This window comes from Silurus meridionalis, chromosome 29, assembly GCF_014805685.1.
Source record: "Silurus meridionalis isolate SWU-2019-XX chromosome 29, ASM1480568v1, whole genome shotgun sequence".
Classification (NCBI taxonomy): Eukaryota; Metazoa; Chordata; class Actinopteri; order Siluriformes; family Siluridae; genus Silurus; species Silurus meridionalis.
The window spans coordinates 1,598,141-1,624,337 of NC_060912.1; the positions used below are offsets into that span (position 1 = coordinate 1,598,141).

General features: G+C 41.3%; 1 protein-coding gene across 1 annotated transcript in view; it reads left to right on the forward strand.

Moving 5' to 3' along the window:
• The window catches only part of runx1t1 (RUNX1 partner transcriptional co-repressor 1), a 50,789-nt gene that overhangs the window by 16,151 nt on the left and 8,441 nt on the right, over positions 1-26,197 (forward strand). Inside the window, 6 exon segments of the mRNA XM_046844117.1 lie at positions 15,493-15,630; positions 17,129-17,370; positions 19,218-19,307; positions 22,818-22,999; positions 25,553-25,803; positions 26,093-26,181. Coding sequence (XP_046700073.1) covers positions 15,493-15,630; positions 17,129-17,370; positions 19,218-19,307; positions 22,818-22,999; positions 25,553-25,803; positions 26,093-26,181 — 992 coding nt within the window.

Below are 26,197 nucleotides of genomic sequence, written 5' to 3' on the forward strand. Positions count from 1 at the left end.
CTCAATATTACAGTTCTGACGCGTCGAGCATCAACAGCATGAACTTCTTCAGCATCTGTGAATCGGACCACACGGACCAGCCTTCGCTTCTCACGTGCTTCAATGAACCTGGAGCACTTTTTGAAGATTCTGACCACTGCAGACGAGGAACATCCCACAAGAGCTGCAGTTTTGGAAATCCACTGACCCAGTTGTCTAGACGTCACAATTCTAATCACAAACTCCCTCGAATCCTTACACTCACCCATTTTACTGCTTCGAAAACATCGACTTCCAGGACAAAATGTTCACTTGCTGCCTAATAAATAACTCCACCCACTAACAGGTGCCATGATAAGTCGTGTTATTTACGTCACCGCTTATAATGTCATAATGTCATAATGTTATGCCTGATCGTGGACTCACTTGGACCTGGTATGTCAATCATGTTGAACATCTCATTCAATATTTTAATATGCTCCACTCTGAGAAGATGTGTCACCTGAATTTGTAGAGATTTGTTCAAAGTCAAAAAAACAGTGTTAGTAAAATCAGGTGATGATGGAGGTGAGGAGGTGAGGATTGTTCACTAGGGTTGGCACTCTATAGCAGGAGATCTTCCACTCCAACCCTTGTAAAGCAGACCGTTATAGATTAAATCTGTCATGTTGGAACATGTTTGGGCCTCCTAGTTTAAGTAAAGCGAAATTTTCATGCCTCCGCATCCAATTCAATTGTTTACCTCCAGGTTTTGGGGGAAAGTTTGTAGAAGAACCACATATGGCTAGAAAGCTTCCTGACTGTTATACAGCGCTGCACCTGGAGACCCCTTTCCAGTCTTTAAACAAAATAACTCACCTCATCGGTTATCGAGAGTGGAGATTGACTGATTTTAGCGATAGCTGGGACGGATCCTACTTGCCGATAATCGATTAATAAACCGTTTTTTAAAATACTGGATAAAAAAAAAAAAAACAACACTCCATATAAAATTCTGTACTGAATCATGAACATGGGCTAAATTACATAAACATAAATCTAATATTGAATAAATATAAAAATTACTAATAAATTGTAAGTAATAAATTTAATACGATGCTCAACGTGCAGTGCACCATCTCGCGTGTAAAAACAAACAGTGATTCACCTCTAGAGGCCGCTCTCGTTACGGCAGCGGACCGGAAACCGGAAAAACTATTGGTATGGATTTTTTGTACAGTAATTAACTATCAGTGCCAATTAATCTGCCAAACTGATGAAACGGTCGACCTCTAATCCAGAGCGACTTATATTTGATCTCATTAATTAATCTGAGCAGCTATGGGTTTAAGGACCTTGGTCAGAGGCCCAGTAATGGCAGCTTGGTGCACCTAATCATTTATCGATGACGTCTCCGTGAAGTAGATGTTGCTACAGGAATAATTACCCGTTATTTGAATTACAGGCAGGAAACCATAATCAGAAAATCAGTTTGACAGCACTTCCAATTGTCGAATTTGCATTTGTAGAAGTAAATGCAGTGCAATTCAAGGGAATTGCACATTGAGACAGTATAAGACTTGTTCTTTCATGCTGCCCATGAGCCATAACACATACACACTTCTGTTGTTTAGCCAAAGGTCAGTCAAAACATGCATAGATTAGAGAAAAACAACATGGCCGCCTCATAGTGTGCAGACTTTTATTCCCCAGTGTGTATGCATGGGTTTTCCATGGGTTTCTCTGGTTTCATTTTAGGACAGCGAGAAATGAGTGTAAATGCGATATCTGAAAATCCAAAAATCTCAATCTTCGTTGAATCTGGTGCGCCAATGGTGTCAGTTCGACTGAAAAAAATCCTCCTTGAAAATGTTTAGTTTCCTATTCAGGTCTGTTCGTCGAAGACATCCAGGTTAATGCTTTACTACCGTTTAGGGGGTTCAACCGTCGGAGTAAAGTTTAATAGCACATGAACGTCACGGACGTTGCGCCAAGTTCACACCAAAAAGCCGCCTTTTAGTGGTTTAAGAGCTGCGCTGGCAGTCGGAGTGTTTAGCATGCAGCTCGTGCCTGAAGCTAAGCCACAGTCTCTTCCACTCAAAGCCATTAGCAGGCCACTACTCTCAATCTCACACACACACACACACACACACACACACACACACACACACACACACAAAAGCACTCGCAGAGGAAGTGCTCTGATGTTAGGTCACATACTCCACCATCTCCTGCGTCTTCCAGTTGTGACTCAAATCGTTTCTAAGGGTCGCGTGAAGAAGGCAGGAGGAAAGAAGGAGGGAGGGAGGGATGGAGGGTGAGGGAGAGAGTTTTCTATGCACACACTGATGAAGAACAGCATTAGTTGCTTTCCCAAATCTGGTTCTACTTAGTAAATCTCCACCCCAGGCTGCATTTCATAAATTGTCTACATATTTTTCCAAGCAGAGGACTTAACTCGAGGTAATTTCTAACACATGGCTCCTGTCATGTGATATTTTATAAATAAAAAGCGCTCGCCGAGAGAGAGAGAGAGAGAGAGAGAGAGAGAGAGAACGTACCGTCATCCTCCGCCAGGTCCTGCTTGTTTTTTTCTTTTTTTGGTTTTGTTTGTTAGGGGGATGAGGGTTCCATCACTCGAACTCGTTTCTTTTATCTCATAGCTCATGTTTTCGGTTAGCGGAGCTGTACGTTACACCGTACAACAGTATTTGCCTGACGTGAGAAACGTGAAACACAAGCCTGTTTATTGTCAAAAATCGATTCGCCGTTTACAGCTGCCAGACGACCCGCACAGACCACGGGATTGTGGGTAATGAGAGACGATACCGTAGGCCTGCAAGTGTTAAACGCAAACTCTGTGATATACCAAACCATCATCTGTTTGTGAACACTTATGCAGGACACTTAGGTGGAGTCCAGGTGATATGATTCATACGTGAACATCTCAATCCAGGTTATAATAATCTCCACTTTTCTTGGAAGATGATCCACTAGATTTCGGAGTGTGCTTGTTTTAGATGTGGGGTGCAGTCAGCATTCCAAAGGTTTTAACAGCAAGATCTCTCGTCATCTTTCAGTGACGCTCTTCGCTTTTGAAGCCACTCAAAACGCCCCAAAAGTGGTCAGAACAGCATTAATCTCGGATCTTCATCGAGCTGGCTTTGTGCACGTCGTACCATGCTGGTTTGGGTCTCCTAGTTTTAACGGAAAACGTAACGCTAGCGCATCTACTGGCATTTTATACAATTGTGTGCATCCAGTTGTGTGCGAAAATCAGGTGTCTTTCTCGATTCTCGTTTCTGGTCCGAATCGTGCGGAGATTTGGACGGTAGTGAAGGTTTTTTCTGTATATATATATATATATATATATATATATATATATATATAATATAACCACGAGGTTGTTTCGGTTCTAATACGTTTCTATAGTAACGAGTCGTCCACAAGGACTCGCATGAAGGATGCTTCACATAATTCGAAGCGGTAAGTGGAAAATGTTGTTTAACAGCGGGAAAAAACCTGTTCTGTAAAAAACAAAGGATGAATGAAGACTGTGGTGATGTTTAAAGGTAAAGCTACAGAGGGGTTTTTAAGTTTTAATTAACAACTTCGTTCAACCTTAAATGCAGCTAAAACGGATTTAAAAAAGGGTTTTCTTTCTTGGTTATTCTTTCTTTCTTTTTTCTATCTATCTATCTATCTATCTATCTATCTATCTATCTATCTATCTATCTATCTTGCTTTATTGTTTTTCCTTGCTCTTCCTTTCATACATTTTCTTTACTCTTTATTTATTTATTTACTTTTTTGCTCATTCTTTTTTACATTGCTCTATCTGTCTGTCTGTCTGTCTGTCTGTCTGTCTGTATGTCTGTCTGTCTCATTTTCTTGTTTTTCCTTGCTCTTTCTTTCATACGTTTTCTTTACTCTTTATTTATTTACTTTTTTTGCTAATTTTTTTACATTGCTCTTTCTTTCTTTGCTCTATCTATTTCTCTGTCTGTCTGTCTGTCTATCTATCTTTATATCTATCTATCTTGTTTTTTCTTGCTCTTTCTTTCATACGTTTTCTCTGTGTATGGCTTTTACTCCTAGTCGAAAATATTTAACGCAGAACCACATACCGAAAAAAACGGGTGTCCCAATACTTTTGAAAGTCTCTCTTTTTTTTTTAAGGCAGAAACGGATTTTCTGTTATTAATGGGTGTTTATAGGGTCAGAAAGAATCCAAGAGTTTTTCAACCAGAGTTTTCTCTCTCTCTCTCTCTCTCTCTCTCTCTCTCTCTCCTCACCATCTTCAGTCAGCTGGCATCTGCCAGTGCCAGGAGGCTGAGTGAGTCATTGACTTGAGGGTTGGATGAGTTTCAGATTAGCGTTTGAAAGCACTAATCTCAGTATAAAAGCCCTTTTATTGACAAATGCTCTAATTCTGACTCTTCAGATAAGAAGTTAGTAAATAAGTATTCGCGGTTTATTCACAACATGTCAGAAATCGCGGCGCCGCAGCACCGCCGCGCAGCTTGTGGTGTAATTACCCGTTTTCCCCAAACACGCTCGAGAGGACGAATAATACAGTGCGAGACATCTATATTCTTACTTACGATAGCTTCGCGTGCAAGGTCTTCTGCATACAAATCTGACAAAAGCCTTTTTTTGCCTAGCAACAAGCGCAATATCGCACAGAATACGAGCAGAAGAATGGTTTTTTCTGCTTCAGCGCTCTGTACTCGGAGCCAATAAGGTCTTCACTTCAGCAGCTGTTATAAACAGACGTCGCTGTAAATCGGTTTGGAGGAAGAAGAAGAAAATGAGAGTTTTTTTTCTGCATCTGTTTTTATGGGTCAGCTCCTTTTATTTTCAAACTCGGGTCATTATTTTTTGTACATCAGCTGATTTGGGGTCGGGGTTTAGCGATAGAGAGGAACAAGATGTGCAGCTTACACTGCGTTACAGAGCTGTTACAGTGATCGCGGTGTTCTTCTGTCTTCTGAGCAGCACTGTGGAGGATCTGAGGGACGTAATCAGAGATCCATCTATCTATCTATCTATCTATCTATCTATCTATCTATCTATCTATCTATCTATCTTGGCTTTAGTGTAGTGTTTGGCTGTAGTGTAGTGTTTAGGTTTAGGATGCAGTGTTTGGGTGTAGGATGTAGTGTTTGCCTGTAGTGTTTGGCTGTCGGATGTAGTGTTTGGCTGTAGGATGTAGTGTTTGCTTGTAGTGTTTGGCTGTCGAATGTATTGTGTGGGTGTTGGATGTAGTGTTTGTAGTGTTTGGCTGTAGGATGTAATGTTTGGCTGTAGGATGTATTGTTTGTGTATAGTATGTACATTGTTTGTTTCGGATGCAGTGTTTAGGTGTAGGATGTAGTGTTTGGGTGTAGGATATAGTGTTTGGGTGTAGTGTTTGGCTGTAGGACGTACTGTGTGGGTGTAGGATGCAGTGTTTGGGTGTAGTGTTTGGCTGTAGGACGTACTGTGTGGGTGTAGGATGCAGTGTTTGGCTGTATGATTTACTGTTTGGGTGTAGGATGTAGTGTTTGGCTGTAGGATGTTGTTTAAGGGCCTAAGAGTGGCAGCTTGGCCAAACGGGGGGACTTGAACCCCCGACCTTCCAATCAGTAACCCAGCACTTTAACCACTGGACCACCACTGCTCTATAGTGTCTGGCTGTAGACTATAGTGTTTGGCTGTAGAATGTAGTGTTTGGCTGTAGACTGTAGTGTTTCCATTGCATCTGATGAGAATTGAGGTGAACGTTGTTGGTATAAACAAGCAGTTCAGCTCTGTTCATGCATTTATTTATGTTGTGTGTTCTGGCGTTTCTGGGGTACGGTAACGGGGCTCGTCTAAAACACACAGAAAACAAACCTCTCCTGAGCTCTGCACAGACCCCCGCATACTTGCGATGCTTCACAGCTTGGCTCTGAGCGGCGCTGTGGGCTTTAACACGGAAACCAGCAGCATTAACGACAGCACCACGGCCATTTTTCACTCCAGCTCCTCTAAAGCGAGATTTATGAAGGTTGTGATGAACACCTCAGCAGAAAGCGGCGAGGGAATTAAAGCAGGAGGGCTCTTTAAATATTAAAGCCACCAGGTTGGCTCGGTAACTCTTGAGTGAACACGGGCTTACAAAGGTCTCCTCAGCACTCACGTCATCCGACGGGGATGGAATGAAACGACGGCACACCACCTGGCGCGGGCCAAGCGAAGCTCGGAAAACACGAGCGCCTGGAAAAGCGAGGGGCTCGGGGAGCGTGGAGTAAGGGGGTTGGGGGGCTTTGCTATAGGCTGAGCGAGAGCAATAAGCATTGGGATTGAGCTCCAGGATGGCGGAGGTCGTTCATACATCTTCTCTGACAAGCAAAAGGGGGTTTGATAGGCTGGTGTTCCATCTGGCAGAGATGATTGCACGGTGAGCAGACATGCACAGGTTCATAATGTATTTAGAAGAGTGGAGAGCAACACGCGCATACCAATGCAAGCCTTTTACAGCGAGCATGTGTTAGTCCAAAAATTTGAATTCCGATGACGTTCCTCAAGTGTTCCTGGGTTCTATTAGCTAGCTAACATTTGAGAGATCCGGAACCATATAGCTGGAACTCGACCAAATCTGTCCTGGCATCTGTTTTATTGGTGTATTTGTTATTTTTCGTTCGCTTTCCTCTCGCACTACCTGACAACTCTTCGGTTTCCGCCTCGAGCTGAACTGCAGCAATCTTGTCACCGTTAGTGTGCAGTCGACCGGCTTCCCCACGACTGGCGCGTGTTGTGTTGTGCCTTTTGCATCAGCGAGAAGCGTGATTGTTCTGACAAACGCTCCTCCGGGGAACTTCCTGTGGAGAAGCCCTGAGTGACCCGTGTAGTTCCTGATGACAGGCATCAGAGCATGTTCAGTCTCAGCACTGTCACATCTGAAGCTCTCATGCAGTCCTAATGCTTTCATGACTTGAACGAGTGACGGAGCTGAGGATCGATCAATTTTCGCAACACTAAAAAATCGAAGAACCGCGTTTCTCGAACCGACGCTTGACGCTTTCATATTTTATTAATGAATTCATTTTTATTCTGCACTCGGCACTCACAGAGCACTGAGTGATGTAACAGAGATGCAACCGGTGAAGCATTCCATATCAGACCCGGGAGAAGCAGGGCTGAGCTTTGGATGTTCATGCTGCAGGAAGAAAAAAAAAAATGAGTGGTTATATAAAAAGGAGCAGATCAGCCTGGTTGGTGAAGGATGATAAAACTGAAGGCACTGGGTTTTTATGCGGCGCATGATGATTTTCTATTCAGAGCTAGTAAAATGTAGCCCAGTTCTGTATTTCGCTTTCTCAAACTCAAGTCAAAATAAAAAAAACGTCAGTTTGAAAAATCCAAGAGTCAGAGGAAAAAAGGCATCTGTCTCAAATCACGCTGATGGGGTCTTCATCAACGAGCTAGCATCTGTGAAAGCTAAAATCCCCACAGTGTCGATGCTGATCTTTTTAGAATGGTAGCGAGCATGTTACTACCCTGATCATACAGGAACCGTTCAGCTAACAAACATTCAAAAGATCTGGAACTGTATGGCTAGCTAACATTTAAGAGATCGAGAACTGAACACCTAGCTAGCTTTTAAAAAATTAAATGCTCGCTAACATCGGAGAGATAAAAAAAAATACAGCTAGCTAACATTCAAGTGATCAAGAACCATACTGTTAGCTAAATTTTTGAGAGATCAGGAACACAGCTAGCTAACAATTGAGCGATCAGGAACTGTACTGCCAGCTAAAATTTGAGAGATCAGGAACTATACAGTTAGCTAACATTCTATAGATCAGGAACTATACAGCTAGCTAACATTATAGAGATCAGTAATTATACAGCTAGATAAAATTCTAGAGATCAGGAACCGCACAACTAGCTAACATCCAAAAGATCAGGAACCAAAAAGCAATTAAACATTTGAGAGGTCAGGAACCGTACAGCCATGAAACTTTCGAGAAATCAAAAACCATACAGCTAGCTAACATTTGCGAGATCAGGAACCGTACAGCTATCTAACATCTGAGAGATCAGGAACTGTACAGCTAGCTAACATCTCAGAGATCAGGAACTGTACAGCTAGCTAACATCTGAGAGATCAGGAACCATTCAGCTAGCTAATATCTGAGAGTTCAGGAACTGTACAGCTAGCTAACATCTGAGAGATCAGGAACTGTACAGCTAGCTAACATCTGAGAGATCAGGAACCATACAGCTAACTAGCATTCAAGAGCTAGCTAAAATGCAGGCTATCATGTACTACACAGCTAATAGCTATACAATTCAAGAGAGCAGGAATGTTGCTAAAACTAACAAATACACCTTTCAGAAGCTAGCAGAGAGTCTCTAGCTAGTTACCGCCCGTACCATGACTAGCTAATATTATATGTTACCTAGCATGCTAGAACTCTAGCATAATTATGAAGTTGAATGCAAATTTCTAGCTGCCATCATACTGCTTTAGGAGGCATGTAACAGGTATTTATGTGTTTATTTAGGTCAAATATTAGGTCTGATTTTCACGTTCGTCTTTGCTAGGAATCTTCTCGAGGCTGCGTCATGCTGAGAAGTCGCAAAAAAAAGTCCTTCAACTTTATTTCCGTTTTTTTTTTTTTTTTTCCAGTTCTCCAAAACCCAGGCTGTATCAGAAAGCCATATCCAATCTTGCAGCTCGAAGCCTGTTAGAATAATCATTCGGTAGCACACACACACACAAACACACACACACACACACACACACACACACACATACACATACATGACTGCGAGACACTGATAGCAAACGCAGCTGATGTTCTGGAACATTCTTTCCCATCTTGCTGCTTTATTCTGCTGCAATTCTTTGACACTGGAGACTCATTCCAAAAAAAATACCAAAAAAACATTGTAAAATTTGTTAAAAAAAATACAAAATAAAATAAATAAACTCTTATCAATAATTGCAGGTTTTTTTCATGGGTTCATCAGAATCAGAAAGAGCTTCATTGCCAAGTATTTTTGCAATTACAAGGAATTTGTTTTGGTGACAGAAGCTTAATAAAACAAGATAAAAGAAATTAAATAATTATTCATAATTTATTGAATAAGTGAAATAAAAAGAGGAAAAAAATGAGAATTATTTAATAAAAAAGATTCATGTAAATTGAGTTGTTACTGTAGAAATGCTGATGGTTCCAGACCTTTTTCCAGAGCCACCATTATAGAAATAGAAATGTATTTATTTATTTATTTTTGACCAATTAGAATCGAGCATTTTTTTTAAAAACCCCTGGAAATGTAAACGAATACTCTCAATAATGCAATATTCCTGCGTTATATTTACACCTTTTTCAACACGCAGAATAATAAAAAAAGAAACGTCTCAATAGGATTTCACAAGATCAATGTCCGCTCTGAATACGTGCTTGCCTTGTTTTTGTTGTTCGGGATGCAAAGAGAAAAAAAAATAATACACTTTTTGTGAAACCTGCAGCTCTCGAACGCACTATTTACTGGCACTCACTGTTTATGACAAATGACAGGGCATGGAGCGAGGATGCGGCTGTTTGCGATTTCCGAGGCTCAGCTCTCCGCGGTGGTTAATGGCGATCTGTATTACTCCAGCGCTGTTTTGAGAAGCAATAAAAGACCCTCGGCAAGAGGAAAATGGAAAGCGCTCTAACAGCCTTGCTGGAAGTCGCATCGAATTTCCTCGCCGCGTCTACGCTCATCAAACAGAAAACCTAATATCCATTCGCATGTTTCGTTTTTTTTACGCCCTGAAAGGTGACATGACTTGAAAAAACTCAAACAGAACTGATTACCCGAGTTGTTTAATTTTGAATCAATCGTAGACGTCTGATATAATTACACAAATTCTCATATTATTGCTCATCCTATCAGTAGCCTAGGGTTTTTTTTTGGTCCTGACGTGCAAATTTTTATCCCTTTTTTCTCCAATCTCAGAAAGGAATCATAATCAGGGATGCCAAGTCTTGGTAAAATTGTTCCTTTGTCATGAAAATGAACAGAAAAGCCAGAATGATAAAGATTTGGGGAATAAAAGCCATGTTTTCCTTTATCTGTTTGCATGAAAATCAGGGTCACTGTGGTGCACGTGCATTTCTAATTTTCCGTATCTAAGATTTTATATTGTACAAATATACTTGTGCTCACATTCACACTCGCTCACGTATAGCATTCCGGTTTAGTTTGATTAGGATATCCTCTGATTATTAACTTAAAAAAAACATCATGGCATCTGTGGACTGCTTGGTAACTAGCCAAAAATGTATTATTTATTTATTTATTTTTTTAAATTAGCCCAATAAGAGTTAAAATTGTGTTCCTGGCAACCCTGACTGGGAGCATGTATTCAAGTTGAATGTGTTAAAAGACAAATGTTCTTTTATAAATACCATTATATTATATTATATTTTTTTATTATATATTTGATATATTATTATAATATTTGTATATATTTTGTATATTTCTATTATAATTTTTGAAGAAAATATTTGTATATTTTTTATCTTAATCTTTATATTATTTTTATATATTTTGTATATTGTCTTGAAATTCTATTATATAGTTTTTAGATTATATAGCTATATTTTAAATATAATACATTACATTTTTTTACATTTCTTCAATATTTTATTTATTTGTATATTATTTTTTATACATTTTGTATATTATATGATAAATTCCTTAATGTTATATTATTTTAAAAATTTTTAAAATATTCATAGTAATTTTTTTAATGATATATTTATACATTTTGTATATTATATTTATGTTTATGTAATGTTATGTGTTATATACATTTTGTAATATTTTTCTATATTTATTTTTATATTTATATATATTTCTACTTAATTTTTTTTATATATTGTTGCCCACATATGTTAAGATTAAGGTCTTTATTAGTATACATTTATTTATTTTTCTTAATGTCTGGGTTTAGTGTGTGTGTGTGTGTGTGTGTGTGTGTGTGTGTGTGTGTGTGTGTTGGTCGAATGTCTGTAGATTAAAGCCTAAACCCATTACTTTATCATCCATCTCAGTCAGACAGAGAGCAAAGACGAGTCTCGGACGCTTCGGGCTTCAACGCTGACTCGTAACATAAATCTCGGGTCAGACTTGCGGAAGCGAAAACGTCCGTTCGAGCTTTGAGAATGTAAACAGACTCCGATAACCATCTTCATCTTTATAAATCGTTCGATGAGACCATATTCAAACAGGCTGCCGGTGTTATTGATACCACGTGCTTCAGACATGTTGCTTTTATTAATCGGAGGCTTCTATGGCAGAAACGTTGTAGACATTACACCGGGGGCGCTAGTCATGTTTTAACATCTACAACACAATTGTTTGGCTACATTTAGGATTTCAATACATATCCGGTGCTGCATTGAAATAAGGACTCCCTCATTCGATCTGTGCCTGGTCCAGCATAGAATATTTGAGGATATTTGAGGAACCACCACCAGTGGTTATCAAAAGCATACACAACGGTTTTGTTTCAGCCCAGTCTGCAGATTCTTTTTAGATATCCAATCAAATTAATAACCGCACAATGGACAGATGACAGGACTGTCTTTTTTATTATGAAATCTTTTAAAACAAGTTTTTTTTCTCTTTTTAGTTTAACACATTTAACACACCATGAACCCAGTAGATCAAAGGTCCCCATAAACCAGGTCGTAATCCAGTGAAAGAGTTCCTACGGGGTCACAAGGACGTTCCGGGGAAAATGTCTTAATTCGAATTTACATATGGCGCACTTTTAGTGTTTCCACTATTCTTTTTGTGTAGGAGGTAAGAAAAGACCAAGCGATGGTGATAAAAAGAGAAAGAGAGAAAGAGCATCTAATAGAGAAAAAAAAAGGGGGGAAATGTGTTTGGGGATAAAAACTAAGCTGGTGGATGGTGTGGGAAAGTTTGGAGACCCTAAAACACTCAGTTGTCGTTGTTTTGTTTTTTTACATATTTTTATAGAATTGGGTTCAAATTTTTCCATCACTTGCTGTATTCAGTAAATATTTACCCGAGTGGAAAGCAGTCTCGATTTCACGTCTGTTTTCTGTGAGCGGAGTGCGAATGAGCGAAAGCAAGATGGGCAAGAAGATTTGCAGTACTTGTTTTTACTGCTGAAACCACATCGAAAGAGTTGGGGGGTGGGGTGGGGGGCGTTTAAAAAAAAAAGAAAGAAACGAGGTATGGGTTTGATTAAATGTACCAAAACACACGTGTGTGTAGGAAATGGTAGCCATGTGGAGTGGAAATTCCCACCTTCTCTATCTCTTCTGCTTTGGCAAAGGTCCTGAAAAAGAATGGTTCTTTGTAAAAAGAGAATGCTAATGGCCTTAGCCTTTACACATGCAAATAATATTAATAATAATAATAATAGGCTCTGCTTTTCATTAACTTTATGGGTCTTCATAAGGACTTCATAAGGAAGACACTATTAAATTTGTCTGTATGACTCGTTTGTTCACTTCACAGCATCAAGGGTGAGTTTTCTTTATTAAAAAAAAGAGAAATTGAGTATTTTTTTATAATCTACAACTGGAATTTATTATCTAGGCCAGTTCTTGCTGGAATTTATGATGTCATGTATAATTTGGACCCGTCTGGAAAGTCTACGGTCCAGATGTGCGGTGCTTCGAAGTTGCCTGATTAGGATTTCTCTTCTGGCTTGAAGGCTTCGGGTTGATCACACAGCAAAGTTGTCCGAGTCCCACAGCTACTCCGTTTGTTGCACGGTTCCGACAAGGTCTGAAAAAAAACCCGACAAGTTCTGCTGATGTAACCGAACACGCTGCAGGTCAAAGCTAAAAAGGGACCCTTATAGGATTGAGGATAAAAACTCAGTATTATAACTATAATATAACTATTATAAGTTATTAGTTATTAGAATAAATATTATAAGTTATTGAAGAATGTGACAAAATGGAAAGTCTGGATTTGATTGACACTTTAATACAATGTTATATTGTTTGAAATGTACATCCTCGATTAATTTACTTCTGTAAAGCTGCTTTGTGGCAAATTCGACTGTTAAAATTGCTATAGAAATATCCAGTTGAATTAAAATAATGAGGCTGAACTCAAAATGAATGAATGGATATTGCTGTGCACCCTACATAGTGCACTACATATAGAGCACTACACTTTTTGTCCCAGGAACAAAGCTGCCATTGAAGTACATTTGAATTGAATTGAATCGAATCAAATTGAATCGAATCAAATCAAATTGAATCGAATCGAATCAAATTGAATACATTTCAACATTTAGTTCAATTCAGTTTTTTATATACCGCTCTTAACAACTTTATCACGACTTTTTTTCAGCTGAACATGTTTGCTATTTGAAGGAAACCCAATAGATCAAAGGTCCCCATGAACCAGGTCGTGGTCCAGTGGAAGAGTTGCTACAGGGTTGTGAGAACATTGTGGGGAAAATGTCTTTAGATAAATTTGCATTAAGTGCAATTTCAGAAATCGTTTCCACACTTCTATAGTATGTTTCCTTCGTGAAGGAGGTAAGAAAAGAAGTGATTGTAATAAGAGAGAGAGAGAGAGATTGAGAGAGAGAGAGAGAGAGAGAGAGCTTCCAATGAAAACAACAGGAAAAATGTGTGTGGAGATACAAACACATAAACGAACAAAGAAATTGATTGAAAGTCTATACCATGTGACTCACTCACTGTATGTGTCACCGTATGTAAATGGGTTTTAATCAGCCCGTTTGTTATTATTATACATCTGTTTTTTTATCACACTCTTACATTTAAATCGTGAGAAATAATACAAAATATGATCAGTGAAGCGACGCTAATCGGCTTCTTTCGTTAGGTCTAGTGTGTGCCTTAAAATTTTTAATTAAACAGAAAAAAATGATATACGGCTTCTTTATAAAGTCCTCGTTCACTTTATAACGAATGAGTCGGAATCACGTTCTTTGCCGGACCTCATTCCGATGTTGCCGTTCGCCTGTTTCCAGTTGAGTTGTGTTCTGTTGGTTCTTTATCGCCCTCGGTGGTCACAAATAGGAACTCCAACCGATATCAATAAAAATCCGAACCATTTCTGACTGTTTTATTGCTGGTATTAGATCCTTTTGGACCATCCATACACCCCTTGTGTTCCCACACACTGTCCTGTGGGATCTTCGGGAAGAGCCGAGCATCTGGAACATGTCACGACCACCCCGTTTCCAGCTGTCTTACGTTTGTCCCATTTCAGATAATAGACGAGGAGGCCTCTCTTTGCTCTCTGCCCCTCTCTCTGTTTGCTGTCACGCCTCGTACTTCCTTCTTACACAACGTCTGATATGGCCGTGCGATAACACTGTTTGCTTTTATATAGTGATGAGCTGCATATAGCCGCTATTAAGTGTAGGCCGTGATCACCATATGTGGCACAGGGCGTAGCCATCGTGTCTTTGACTTCTGATGAAAGACATACAAATCTAGTTTATGATCAAATTTTTTGGCTTCTGTATCGTCTTATTTGCAGTTTCATTAAATAAATGAGGCTGCGGATGATTTCCTTCCAGCCCAGGTTATAGAGTCATGTTTAGATTTCATTTGACATTATTTGGTTACTTACAAGCAGATCTCCAAGCAGTTGAGGGTTAAGGGCCTTGCTCAGGGGCCCAGTAGTGGCAGCTTGGTGGTGCTGGGATTTGAACTCATGAGCTTCTGATCAGAAGTTAAAATATTATCCAATGAAGGAAAGCAGTTGCACCTCCTCCAGATGTTGCTCACTGAGGCTGATCGATTGAACATCTGAAAACTTTCCGTGCTCTTTGGCCTACGTTGTATGAAAAAAATAGATTAGTTTTTTCCGATATTATACTATTACTCTCCATTAGAGGTCGACCGAATCATCGGTTCTGCAGATCAATCGGCACCGATAGTCGATTGCGCGAACTATCAGCTATCTACAAAATCCATACAGATAGTTTTTCCGGGATACGTAATACAGTACAAGAGCGGCCTCTAGAGGTAAATCACTGAAGCTAGTAGCTATTTTATTTGTTTTATTAGATTTTTTATTCATTTTGGATGGAATTGTTTTATTTCTTCAGAGTGTTCATTTTTGTTTTAGTTTGAAATCGTGTCCTTTATTTACCTCAATATGTATTTATTTTATTTGTTAATTTTATTTAGCACATTTTCAAGATTTTTTTGATATAGTTCTATTACTATTTGAATTATTGTTTAGTTGAGTGTATTTTTTGTTTATTTTTTTTATCCAATATCCATTTTAAAAAGCGAATCCGTCAATTAATCGGTTATCGGCAAGTACGATCCAACCTAGCTATCGGTATCATTTGACCTCCACACATTATGCTCACTTGCCCGCCCAAGCAAGAAGAGAACGGTGAAGGACACCAAGCATCTGCCTGAGTACCATGCGTGTTAGTTACAGGAGCTCAGGTGTATATCATCACCAGATCTGCTCCACCCACTTTCATTTCCTCACGCATCTCTTTGTGTCTCCCTGCAGATCGCACTGAGAAGCCCTCCACCATGCCCGACTCGCCCGCCGATGTGAAAGCACAGCCCAGGTTAACTCCGCCCACCATGCCTCCACCACCCGGCACACAAGGAGCCCCCAGAACCAGCTCGTTCACTCCCACGACACGTGAGTATCACACACTCACACACACACAGTATCTTATATACGTACAGCAAGATACACCCAGGAAACAGGCACAAAACAGCTGTCGAGACAGAGACAGGGACAAGGACAGGGACGATGTAATCGCTGTGATCTGAGGCATCAGCGCCTCTAAAACGCTCCTCGCTTCCTCTTCAACGCCGGATCTCTCTAAAACGAGGATCGCTCGGACTCTGCAATTAGCACTTATGCGGGAGGGGAAAAAAAGGAAGCAAGAAAAATAGACACGCAAGCTGAAGGTTTAACAAAGCGCTTTGAATCAACCCCCCCCCACACACACACACACACACACACACACACACCATCCCGTTGTAATTGTTAGCAGATGCAGCTGAAGTATCTCATTTCTGTGCTGCTGGAAAGAGGCCACAGCCTAATCTCATTAGCGGGACGTTGACGCCGGAGTCCGTATGGTTCCCATCATCGCTAGGCCGCATGCGTTCGCCTCCGTGACCGTTTCAGACGCGCGACGTGGACACGCGTGGGGTTGTGCACTGAAAGACCACCCGAGCTAATATATATATATATATATATATATATATATATATATATATATATATATATATATATATATATATATATATAGAGAGAGAGAGAGAGAGAGAGAGAGTGTGCGATCTCCGCAATGGTGTTAAAACGCCGACCTTTGAGCTTCGTGTGAGGAACACGATGACAAGGTGCGCATGTGGTCAGAATAGCAAACGTGGTAAAGCATTTGTTCAGAAAAGCACCAGTTGAACAGCTCTCGATGTGCACAGGAGGTGGTCTTTTGGCACACTGACTTTTGCAACACTGTAACTTGCCCTCTGTGTTTCCTCTGTGCAGCTATCTGTTGGCATGTTACAAAACTAACCTCTATACCATGTACAGTATGGCTGGAAAAGTCAGGTGTCTCAATACTTTTGTGTGTGTGTGTGTATATACAGGATGTTTGAATGCTGTAGCATGAAATTTTCCCTTCACTTGAACTACGAGTTCCAGCATCAAACCAGTTCCAGCATCTCAATGCCCCCGTTCACAAATCCAGTTCCTTGATGATATGCTTTACATGAGTTGGAAGTGTGTGAAAGATCACCTGCTATAGTACCTGATTTTGCTAAATGAATCTTCCCAAATCTCTACACTCCAAAATCATCTTCACAAAAGAGACAAGAGTGGAGGAAGAGGAAATGGGGACTGAAGGTGGAACAGGATGTTCAAAAAGATTTACATATGCTCAGGTTGAATTGGATTGGATTTAGCTTTGTTGGATTAGCTAGCTGGGTTTGGTGTTCGTTTTGAAAACATTTTTCAAACGCTTTAGAGAATCTGGGAAAAAAAACCCAAGGATAGCTTCTCGATGACAGAAAACTAGCAAGTCATGCCGGGTGTTTACTTTCACTGATGTAGATTTTGACAGTTGAATATGAACTAATCTAGTAACGATTTCCCGTATGCATTTCTGGTGTATGATTTCCTTCAGTAACGAACGGCACCAGTCACTCTCCCACCGCACTGAACGGCGCTCCCTCGTCCCCAAACGGCTTCAGCAACGGTCCTTCGTCCTCTTCCTCCTCTTCGCTGGCCAATCAGCAGCTCCCACCGGCGTGCGGCGCTCGGCAGCTCAGCAAGCTGAAGCGCTTCCTTACCACGCTGCAGCAATTCGGCAACGACATCTCGCCTGAAATCGGGGACCGCGTGCGCACACTTGTACTGGGTCTCGTGGTGAGTCTCCACACACACACACACACACACACACACACACATTTCCGTTTAGTGTTTTTACTACACGCAATAAATGTACAAATGTACTTGCACAGTCGTAAACATTCAATTAAAAAATGTGAGGAGAAAAAAGTACATTATAAAAGCATTAAAAAAGGAATAACGACGGAGAGCACGGACGTGGGGTTATTAAAGGTTACAAGTATCGGTTAGAGGTCATCGGCAGTGCCACTGAGAGATACCCTGAGGAAGGTTTTACAGTGGTTTCTTCTGCTTCTCTACCGTTTTCTTCACTTTTCTACAAAACCAGACAGTAAGAAGGAGTAAGTGGCAAATTAGTACAAATACACACACACACACAGACAGACAGACAGACAGACAGACAGACAGACAGACAGATAGATAGATAGATATATATATATATATATATATATATATATATATATATATATATATATATATATATAAAGAATGCTGGCACTCTGACCTGAAGGTCATGAGTTCAAATCCCAAGGTTACTGTCAACTGCTCAGTTGAACAAATGAGATAATAAGTTGCTAATAAGATGGCAGTAATTCTGTGTAAATGTATCAGAATTGCAATCATAATTATTACTAATAATAATTACTCAATATCCAGTTCATTACTTTACTATAATCATAATTAAACTGATTATTCTGCATAATTGAGTGGATATAAGTGAAAAATACTAGCCAGACTTGTCTGTTTTCTATGTTTATATACAACAACCAAAGTCAAGGATTCCCAGCAACAGCAGCAGATGATCAGCGATTCATTCGTCTTCATTACCGCGTTGCGTTAACGTCGCGTATCAGATCGAGACAAGCGCAGCTGCGTCGTGTAACAGAACCGAAATCGCAGGAATTACGGACCGCGCCGCTACGTGCATGAAAGTCATTTCTGCGTAGAGTGGAAACGGTGATAAAAAAACCAGGCCTGTAGCAGAGGAGGGCCGCTTTAATTAGCCACTCGGAAAGCTCGGAGAAGAAGACGTGCTTTTTTTTATTCCTGGCACGCGTTTGTTTATTTTTCACAGTGTCTACACGCAGAGGGATTCTTGTGTCCCCTTGGCTTGCATCGCTCGCTTTAATACACTCCCCTCTCTGCCTTATTGAAAAGAGTGACACACTTAATTAGCGCCGGCAACGCCGGAGAAAAGCTCAGGAGGCTCTCTGGCTGTCAAAACAGGCCGCTGCAATCTGGGCGAACAGATGTAAGCCTAATGTAACAAAATTCAGGTCTGGGAAATGAGGTAGAAAGCTGCATTTTTTTTTTCCCTTCGACGCAGTCCCTCTGTCTGTCTCTCTTTTTTTTTTTTCTCGCTCCTTTCTTGGAAGCAACATCTTGAAAATTGAAAATAGTGTCAGCGTCCTGTCAGTCTGTTCGAACGAGACAGAGCGTCGGGAACGCGAGCGAAATTACTCACTTTCTCTCTGCGTTTTTATCGACACCAAGCAGCTGGAAGGGCTGATGTGTGCAAAGTCGGCGGAGATCAGAGAACATGCAGGACCAAAATCTTAATTAAACAGATCCAACGGCAGCTTTTCCACCTCTAATTAACGCACACACGCCAGTCACCGTACGCCGAGCGACAGCGTAGTGTCACGTTCAACACCAGGATATTTTACAATGTGCTCCACGTCCGTCCTTACGCTTAAAGTCAGGATTTGGTCTACACTACACACAGCTGCCATGATTCCTCCCTGTACAGCCGGCTGTATCACTCCGTACTCTCTGCCTCCAATAAGCAGCACAATCACATCATATTTTCCACATGGGCTCACTTTCTGTCTCTTTCTTTTTTTTCTCTCTTTTCTTTTCCCCAGAACTCCACGTTAACTATAGAAGAATTCCACTCCAAGCTGCAAGAAGCAACCAACTTCCCTCTCCGACCTTTTGTCATCCCGTTTTTGAAGGTACGGCACAAGCCAGCGATCTGGAAAGCATTGTGCTTTGTGCAGATGTGCACATTTCATCCAGACTCTTCTCGAATCTTTCTTTCTTGTTTTTTTTTTTTATATCCCTTTCTTCCTTTCTCCCTCTCTCCCTTCCTTAACTGTGTATCTGCCTACCTCCTAATTTCCCATTTACATATAGACACATGGTTTCCTTTTGATCAGACTAGTTTTAGCCAAACCATTCCAGCTAGTTCATGCTCCATGTTAGCTAGTTCATGCACATTGTTAGCTAGATCATGCACCATCTTAGCGAGTTCAAGCATACTGTTAGTTCATGCAACATGTTTGCTAGATCATATATGATGTTAGCTAATTCATGCACCATTCCAGCTAGTTCATGCTTGATGTTAGCTAGTTCATGTACCACTAATGCACGATTTTAGCTAGTTCATGCACTATTTCAGCTATTTCATGCCTGATCATGCTGGTTTATTTAAAATTTGAAATAAAGTATTATCGACTTATATTAGATCTTGAACTGAGTAGCATTGCAGTAAACAAGTTGTGTTATAAAAAAAAAATGTCAAGCAACCAGCGCTGTCCTTTTTACTCAGCTATCACTGTTTGGTGTTTTTTGCCAATCCGGAGCGTGCTGCTAGCTATTGATTAGCCATACTCAGTATTATGTTTTCATCTTTTTTTCCTAATATTGTTGGATAACCACATAGTTTTATCTCCAGCGCACAAATTCGCATTCTGTCGTGCTTCAGTTTGAGAATACCAAATCCACATTTCGTGCAGCAGTCGCAGTGATGCTGCATATTATGTAGAAACGCCGTCCCGTTTTTTATTTTTTTTCCAGAGTCTGATTTTTCTCACGCTGTAGATCCCAAAGTCGCATACACATCTGAAACCATTAGCGGCGTAACATGAGCTGTCATCATCCTCTGGAGAAACAGCAGCTCCGTTTCCTGCTTTCAGGTCATGAAACACTCGCGACAAAAAAAAATAAACAGCGCATGGCATCAGTGATTTGCCTCTAGAGGCCGCTCTCTAATGCAACCCGGAAAAACTATCTGTATGGATTTTTGCCAATGGTTCCAGCATCGGTGGTATCTGCAAAACCGATGAATTGCTCCGCCTCTAATAATCATCCCCAATTCACAACAGCATCAGCATTCCAAAGGTGTTTAATAGGATTCATAGCTCTATAGGTGGCCCTATGCACAGTTCATACACCATGTCAGCTAGTGCGTACATCATTTAATTCATGCATGTTAGCTTGATTATGCAAGCTGTTAGCTAGATCATACACCATGTTAGCTAGTTTCTGCACAAGTTAGGTCGGTTTCGAAAAATGTCATGCATCCCAAAACCGCCTATACAATTGTATACCTCCAAGTTTTGTTTTATTTTGTGGAAGAACCCCTCTCACAACAGCACTGAAAAAAGACCTTGCAAAAACTTTGAAGCGTGACGCACGATCCAAATATTTTAATAGAATCCTGTTCCAGGGTGGAGTTTTTTCTCCATTTTCATAAAAATTCATTTGTTATTTATTCGCTCCGAAAATGGCAGCTGTTATGATGCATACCTGAACCCCTCCCTTTTTATGCAACCTTCATCCCCCTGCTGTCCTAAACACACACACACACACACACACACACACACACACACACACATGCCTTTAACAGAGATAAGCCATTAAAATAGATGGAGTCAGTGTAGTTTACTACCGAGAGCATGAGGGAACGAGGTCTCCTGATCGCTCAGTGTGGCTCGTTGCACAGCGTACGAGATTCCGGGAGCCCCCAGGCGGCTTGGCGCTGCAGAAATTGTTCCCATTAGGGGTCGCTGATGGATGCGGAGAAACATCCAGGGCCACTTCCCCCTCTCCGGCTTCTTCCTCGCTCGGTGCTCCGTCTCTCCATGATGCACCATATGGTTACTGAATCATCCGTTCAGGGCGGGGGGCGGGGGGGTGTTTTCTTTTATTGAAAAAGATGCAACTTGTGTTTGTTACTCGTTCTCTCCTGTCTCGCTGTCCTCTGTCTTTCTTTCGCTCATCTAATTTTAGTGCTTTCCCTCAAAGGATCCTTTAATGACAAATACCATATGGCTGTGGGAACAGGGGCTTTTATAAGTGCACAGAAGCTCAGCTGCAACAATGTGCATTAGAGGCATTTTGTTTGGGGGGTGGTGTTGGGGTTGTTTTTTTTTTTCATTAGGCTAATGTCATCTAACAACCCTCCCTTCCACGAGGAGAAGTGCTTACGGGAACGAAAGCAACATGCACCGGGGTACTGGGGGTGATGATGTCATCCGGAGCTTGCTTGCAATGTCACTGTGCATCAGGGTTTAGGTTTAGTCTCATCCATTTGCTGTTCTTAAGTAGATATTCCACTAGATTCCAAAAAGTATGCTTGTGGAGATGCCAGTTAGTATTAATAGAGTTGAGAAGGTGAGGAGGCATGGAGTGTGTTCCAGATCATCCCAAAAATCTTCAATATTTAAAAAAAAAATAAAGGCTCCATAGCAGGAGATCATCTACTCCAAATCATGCCTAAACCATGAGAACCTTCTGTTTACACTTTACTAGTGTAGGCGAGGTGGCCGGGGGTGTGTTCCAATCCATCCCAAAGGTGTTTAATAGGGTTTAGAGCTTTAGAGCAGGAGATCTTCCACACCAACTTATGTAACCATTTAGCTTTACTGGTGTAGGTGAGGTGAGGAGGCCTGGGGTGTGTTCAAATTAATCCCAAAGGTTTTTGAGGGTTTAGAGCTCTAGAGCAGGAGATCTTCCACTCCAAACAATGTCTAAACCATTGAAACCTTCTCTTTACTCTTTACTGGTGTAGGTGATGAGGCCTGGGGTGTGTTCCAATCCATCCTAAAAGTGCTTAATAGGGTTGAAGAGAGAGTAGGTTATAGTATATCTAACATGGTCAGATGTTCTGCATGGATTTTCTCTGAACGCTGCTATTTGCGGTAGAAAAGAGAAAGAAAAAAGACAGCAAGTAGAAATAATGATTTTCCTGACGAAACGCTCCTCCCGCCCTTAAAAAACATTCTTCCGCCTCACTTTGAAATGGAAAACCATCCAAAAAGGGTCATGTGGACAAAGCCAGCTAACCTCTTAGCAGTCAGTGCTGAAAGAGACAGGAAGGAAATGAGAGACGCTGTTGCTTTGATGAAGACACTTTCCATGTCGACGGCGATTTCGCATGCCCTTGTGCCAGGCGGTGGGCAGACTGAAAGCACTAATGCACCGTTTGGGTCACAAAGTACCAAAGCAGAGCGCTGTTTTTTTTTTTTTGTTTGTGTGCGTGTGTTGTGTGTGTGTGTGTGTGTGTGCGTGCGTGTGTGCGTGCGTGCCTCCAAAGAGCTTCCCCACAATCACTGTAATGGGTAAACAATGCTTGTAAAAAAAAAAAAAAAACCTGGAACACAGCCAAGTGCATTGTGATGTTTTCAGTCTTTGTTTGACAATTGCAGCCTTTCTGTCCTAACCGCTATCTCCCCCTACAGGCCAACCTGCCGTTACTGCAGCGAGAGCTTTTGCACTGCGCACGCCTGGCCAAGCAGAACCCGGCGCAGTACCTGGCCCAGCACGAGCAGCTGCTACTCGACACCAGCATCACGTCTCCCGTCGACTCGTCCGAGCTGCTGATGGACGTCAACGAGAACGGCAAGAGGAGAACACCGGACAGGTGAGTCCCGGAGAAGACAGGATTACTCATCTAGAACAAGAAGAGTTTTCCGCTGCAGTTTTCGAGTCAATGAGTTAAATGATCATGTTTTCCCAACTTAAGTGATACTAATATTTATATATTATCTAGTATATCTAGTATAGTCTAGTGGTATCTGGTATTTTCTAGTATAATCTGGGATCAGTGTACCTTTTGGTCATTTCATTTACCTTTTAGAAACATTATTTCAAATACTCCAGAACCGACGATTAATGTTGTAATTAATTTTGTATTCAAATTTGTTCTAGATATTATTTTAGTAAGTGATTTATACATGCATAAAATGCATGATAAGCAATATTTTAAAACATTCAATATATTTATTTTTTGTTAATTTTTAATTTTTGTTTTTTTTATGAAGAAGTAGATTGCTATAAAATCCAATAATTAAACAATATAACTATGGCTAGTGCTTTCCAGGCTGAACCGCTTGCAGAGCACTGAGTCGCGGCCCATTGGGTGTTTTTTTCCCGTTTTCATTGAGGCAGAACTTAGCGTTCTTGAAGGAGAAGCTGGAGAATATGGAAAATGTATGTGTGTATGGAGGCGTGTGTATCTATTCAGCGTCGCTCTATGACACCAGGAGCGAACCTCAAATTTTCATTTGGATCCATAGTTTCTGAATTCTATGTGCACCTCAGAACAGCACGTCCTGCTGTGTTTATTCCTTACTTAATTACAGCCTGGCTGCAAACTCCAGGAGCCCTGGATCCAAACTAAACCCAGAACCCAACAGCTGGTTGTTAAAGGGCGTGGATGAAGAACATACCACGGCTTGCGAGAAATTCGAAACTTTAGATATTAATGGTGTCGGGCTGAAGATCTAATAGAAACCTATGTAACTGACTGAGCAAACAAACAAATATTTATACCTCCTCTAGATAAATATATACAGAGTATGGATAATGTACAGTTTCCCTTCACTTGAACTATGAGATCCAAATACCTGTTCCATGAAGATACCAGTTGTAGTGAAAGATCTTGAATATCCTGCTCTAGAGCTCTAACTTTAACCCTATTGAGATGAATGTGAACGCTGACTGCACCCCAGGCCTCCTCACCTTCTCACCTACATCAGCGCCTGACTTTACTAATTGGCTGATTGAGCCGTCATAGAATCTAGTGGAAGATCTTCCCAGAAGAATGGAGCAGGAGCAGATGGACTAAATATTAAACGGGATATTTAAGAAAAAAAGATTTACCTCTGAATCTTATGGTCAGGTGTCCACAACCTTAAGAAAAATCCAGTTCCCTGAGGTCCTTATCTGTTTTATCTTATAATATCTCCACGTTCGTGGAAGATCTAACACCCTGCGATTAGAGCCTAAGGGAGCGGCGGAGAACACATACAGATGAGGCCGAGCTCCAATCCCGCTGGCTAAGCGTTTCTGTTTCTGCTTAGCTCGGCACGCACCGCCTTGAGGGGAGCAGGAACGTAACGCCGGAATTCGAACAGGAATCTATAATGTTCTTAATCACATACTACAAAGCAGAGTTCATTATTTATTCTGAAAAACAGAATATGAGCTTGTATTTTCACAAAATGTTCACAAAATTAGAGGCACACAATTGTATGGGACGTCTTTGGATGTGGGAGCAGGAAATTTCCTGTTCCATCATGACCATGACCCCTGTGCACAAAGCCAGGAGTGGGTTGGAGTGAAAGATCTCTTTCTATAGAGCCATAAACCTTATTGGGATAAATGTAAACGCTGACGGCACCCCACGCCTCCTCACAACATCTCAAGGAACATCTAGAAGAGTGGAGGTTATTATAAGAGCAGATGAGGACTAAATGGGAATTAGATGTTCAGATCTTCCCCATACGGTGTAGAAAGACAAACCAAGTGTCATTAAGAGAGAGTAGAATATTTTGTGAGCGTACGAAAAGGTGGTATTAAAAGGTGCTCTGTTTACAAGGAAGTACTTAGTTCTCCCTGTGACTCTGCGAGCCGCCTTGTGCTGCCATCTGTTGGCGTGTTACAAAACTAGTCTTGAAACGTTTTGATACCATATATCTTATATCCGAGCTTGAAGATACAATTACAAACATGCAACTGAACCGCTGATGTTCCTTAAAGGTTTGACAATCAAATTGATGTTACACCACACGCACCTTCTCAGAAGCCTTCAAAAGGTGCCCCCTAGTGGAGCCCCAGCAACAAGAATCGATTCTGAATTATGTCAAAAAATCATTCCAAGAAAGCAGACCTTGAAATATAAGCTGAAAATATACCAGACAGGTAGAAGAATAGCAGGAGAATTTCTAGGATGCGAAATGTACAGGGGGGTAAAACTGTTCCTCCGGAGCAGATGGACTGTGACGGATGAGCATTCGGTGCCCATAAAAGCGGCTCATTAGGAGACTGGGAATGTCAGAGTTGCCGAGGGCGGGGATACACACAAACACACGCACTCATGCATTTCTCAGAGTGACAAGAGAGAGTTTTTAGGTGACATCAGATATTTATTTTCATGTCAGCTTACTCCCGTTTCTTTCTTCTCTCTTTCCAGAACCAAAGAGAACGGTTTCGAGAGGGAGCCTCCACACACTGAGCACCCGAGCAAGCGACCCTGCACCATCAGCCCAGGCCAGCGTTTTAGCCCCTCCAACGGGCTTTCGTACCAGCCCAATGGCCTTCCTCACACCGCTCCACCGCCCCCGGGGCACTACCGGCTCGACGAGATGGCTATCGGGCACCATTACAGAGACTCGTACCGTCACACCAACCACCGGGAGATCCGCGAGCGCCCTCGGCCCATCGGTACGCATTCTTCCCGGCTCTGATTCTTCTTAACGTAATTGTGAGCTGTTCATGGTGCTGAAATAGTCTGAGATGTTCTAAAAATACACCGCGCGGTGATGTATGTTCTACCCGAGCTGAACCGCACATGCAGTGCTGATGAAGAACACGCATGAGAGATGGTGTGTCTAGAGCTGGAGCCGACTGAAGCGTAGCACAGAGAATGACGAACGAGTGCTCTAATCCTCTCTCTCTCTCTCTCTCTCTCTCTCTCTCTCTCTCTCTCTCTCTCCACTCTTTGCTCTGGCAGGGATGCACAGTGGCACGCGGCAGGAAGAAGTCATCGATCACAGACTCACGGACCGAGAATGGGCCGAGGAGTGGAAGCACCTTGACCATGTAAGAAAAGTAATAA